Source organism: Eriocheir sinensis, unplaced genomic scaffold (genome assembly GCF_024679095.1).
Source record: "Eriocheir sinensis breed Jianghai 21 unplaced genomic scaffold, ASM2467909v1 Scaffold432, whole genome shotgun sequence".
NCBI lineage: Eukaryota > Metazoa > Arthropoda > Malacostraca > Decapoda > Varunidae > Eriocheir > Eriocheir sinensis.
The window spans coordinates 138,686-141,319 of NW_026111757.1; the positions used below are offsets into that span (position 1 = coordinate 138,686).

The following is a 2,634-nucleotide window of genomic DNA, read 5'->3' on the forward strand; positions in this document are numbered from 1 at the left end:
CTTCTTCTCTCCTTCCACTTACAGCTCCAATTTTCCCCCTTCCTTTTCTAATAATCTCCTCCACCTGTTATTATTCTCACTGATCTGTTTCGCATAATGTTTTAAGACAGTGGGATACAATTACTGAAGGGAGAAATTGCTAACTTCTTACTCCTAAGGGCCATATTTTCAAACGTATCGGGCTCCCATTGTGACTGTTTCCCAAGGCCACAGAGAAGATTAACCTGTTTGCCATGATTGATTTTACCATTCGGGGTGCAGAAGGCGTGTACAACTATCACCAGCATCACAAAACAGTCCACGAGAACCCCAGCCACTTCAACGAGAGGCTTTTCAAACAGGCGAACCGAGGCGCCGATACCTTTAAGAATAAGACCGCCTTCCATCCAGCCAATCAGCTCCCGTAGCGATCTTCCCTACAAAAGGTGCAACTAGCTCTAGATTTCGCCCTATGCAATGTCAACTCCAAGGTCCCTAAAACGGCATATCTCAAACCGAGGTGATGTGGTAAATCTCAACCGTACATAGGGTAAGCAAAGGGAAAAAGGTGCCACCATCTCTAGAAATCAAAATCCCGTGGCTGGCCCCCGAGCCAGGATAACCTTCAGAAGTATACTAAGCTAACTGGACATAACGCTTGGATTGCCTCACGCAGCTAACCCACAAAAACAAGCAAACACTCAAAAACAAAAACAAAGCTGAATGGAGGTAAGGGTGGAATTACCCCGCGAAGAAAACTCACAAACTCAAACGAACACTCAAAAACAAAAACAAAGTTGCATGGACGTAAGGGTGGAATTACCCCTCGAAGAAAACTCACAAACTCAAACGAACACTCAAAAACAAACACAAAGTTGCACGGAGGTAAGGGTGGAATTACCCCGCGAAGAAAACTCACAAACTCAAACGAACACTCAAAAACAAACACAAAGTTGCATGGTAGTAAGGGTGGAATTATTCATGAAGAAAACTCACAAACTCAAACGAACACTCAAAAACAAACACAAAGTTGCATGGAGGTAAGGGTGGAATTACCCCGCGAAGAAAACTCACAAACTCAAACGAACACTCAAAAACAAACACAAAGTTGCATGGACGTAAGGGTGGAATTACCCCGCGAAGAAAACTCACAAACCCAAACGAACACTCAAAAACACAATAAAAGCAACATGCACGTGGTGGTAGAAATACCCCTCGAAGAGAACTCACGAACTCAGACAAGCATTGAGAAATACAATAAAAGCAACATGGACGTGAGGGTTGAACTGCCCCTCGATGATAACTCACAGTGTGAAGTGTTCCTTCAGACACACGATAACAACACACACGGAACGATGGAAGGCACAATGTCGCGTTTATCAACGCCCTGCCAACGCCTACGCAAGGCTATTATGCGCTGCCAGTACAAGTGTGTGGCCGGCCTGCTGCTGCTCCTGCTGCTGGTTGGCCACGTGGCCACCCTGGCCTACGCCTACCATCAGCAGGGCCAGAGTGACCTCCTGCGGGGCATTGCCGCGCTGTGCTCCGTGCTCGTCCTCCTCCTGACGCACGGACATGATTCCCTGTGTAGGGCGTGGCTCGCCGTTCACGTCACCTACAGTGACGACCTCGCGCGAGGCGCCCTCCGCGTGCTTAACAACCTGCAGGCACAGCCCCTGCTGCACGGACTGGGCCTGGAACCCCCAGACGCCCTGGACACCCTCGCCTACTGGTGGTGGGTCTTGCAAGGGCTGCTGCTCGCTACCCTGGCGAGCTTCATCTCGGGACCCAGCGCCCCTGACGATGAGAACCTTGACGATGACAACCCTGGCGATGACAAATCTGATGATGACAACCCTGACGATGACCCTGGTCTTGATTTTGACCCTGTGTTTGAAGAGGATGACTTTGAAGAAGTGGAACTGTTGGAGGTGGTGGTAGTGGTGGAGGCAGTGGATTGGCAGTTCAGGGTGGGGGCTCTAGTCCCTCCTCCTGACCCGCCCGTCCACCACCCTCGGGGTGAGGAGGAGGGTGAAGACGAGGATGAGTTTGAGGACGTGGATCGGAGGGAGGAGATGGAGGCGGTGGAGGAGGGGCAGTTCGGGGTGGGGGCCCTTGCCGCCCCTCCCGAGCCGCCTGCCGAGGAGATTGAAGAAGAGGATGGCTTTGAGGAGGTGGACCGGGTGGAGATGGACCGGGAAGAGGTGGTGGAGGTGGTGGAGGTGGTGGTGGGGCAGTTCGGGGTGGGCGTTGTTGCCGCCCCTCCGGACCCGCCCGCCCGCCACCCTGGGCCTGTTGAGTAAGGAGGATGAATGCGAGGATGACTTTGACGAGCTGAGCGAGAGGGACGTGGCAGCGATGGAGTAAGGCCACTGCAGAATGTATATAAAAAACAAAAAACAAAAAAAAAACATATAAAATACAAAAAAAAAAGAAATACAAAAGAAAAGGATTAAGATTAATGAAAAAAAATTAATAAAACCAAATACAAAATACATCAAAAAGCGAAAAAAAAAAAAAAAATCAAACCAATACAAAATGTGAGGGTTAAGTTTAAGGATCACATTTCTTTGCGTCAAAAAGGAGCAGTGGTTTCACCCGACGAGGAGAAATCTTGTAAAATCGCCACAGTTCCGTTCACGCCTTGCGCAGCTT

At 49.7% G+C, this 2,634-nt stretch overlaps 1 protein-coding gene across 3 annotated transcripts; it reads left to right on the forward strand.

The window, feature by feature from the left end:
* The first annotated feature begins 546 nt into the window (after positions 1-546).
* LOC126992269 (uncharacterized) lies at positions 547-2,374 on the forward strand. Of its 3 annotated transcripts, none has more exons than XR_007746450.1 (2): positions 547-786; positions 865-940. XR_007746450.1 is itself a non-coding variant. In XM_050850923.1 (2 exons), exons 1-2 carry the CDS (start codon positions 703-705, stop codon positions 2,280-2,282), a joined length of 1,347 nt encoding a protein of 448 aa, XP_050706880.1. In that variant the 5' UTR covers positions 547-702; the 3' UTR covers positions 2,283-2,374. The 3 variants fall into 3 exon arrangements, 2 of the variants coding, with proteins under 2 accessions (XP_050706880.1, XP_050706881.1); XM_050850923.1 differs by lacking the exon at positions 865-940 and adding an exon at positions 1,020-2,374; XM_050850924.1 differs by lacking the exon at positions 865-940 and adding an exon at positions 1,020-2,374 and having other exon boundaries at positions 547-708.
* The last annotated feature ends 260 nt before the right edge of the window (positions 2,375-2,634 follow it).

What these genes read in the sequence shown, in the direction of transcription:
- LOC126992269 (XM_050850923.1), top strand. Translation starts at nt 703, where the DNA reads ATGGAGGTAAGGGTGGAATTACCCCGCGAAGAAAACTCACAAACTCAA. An exon ending in AAAAACAAAGTTGCATGGAC is followed by an intron (nt 787 to 1,019) that starts GTAAGGGTGGAA and finishes AGTTGCATGGAG; the next exon opens with GTAAGGGTGGAATTACCCCG.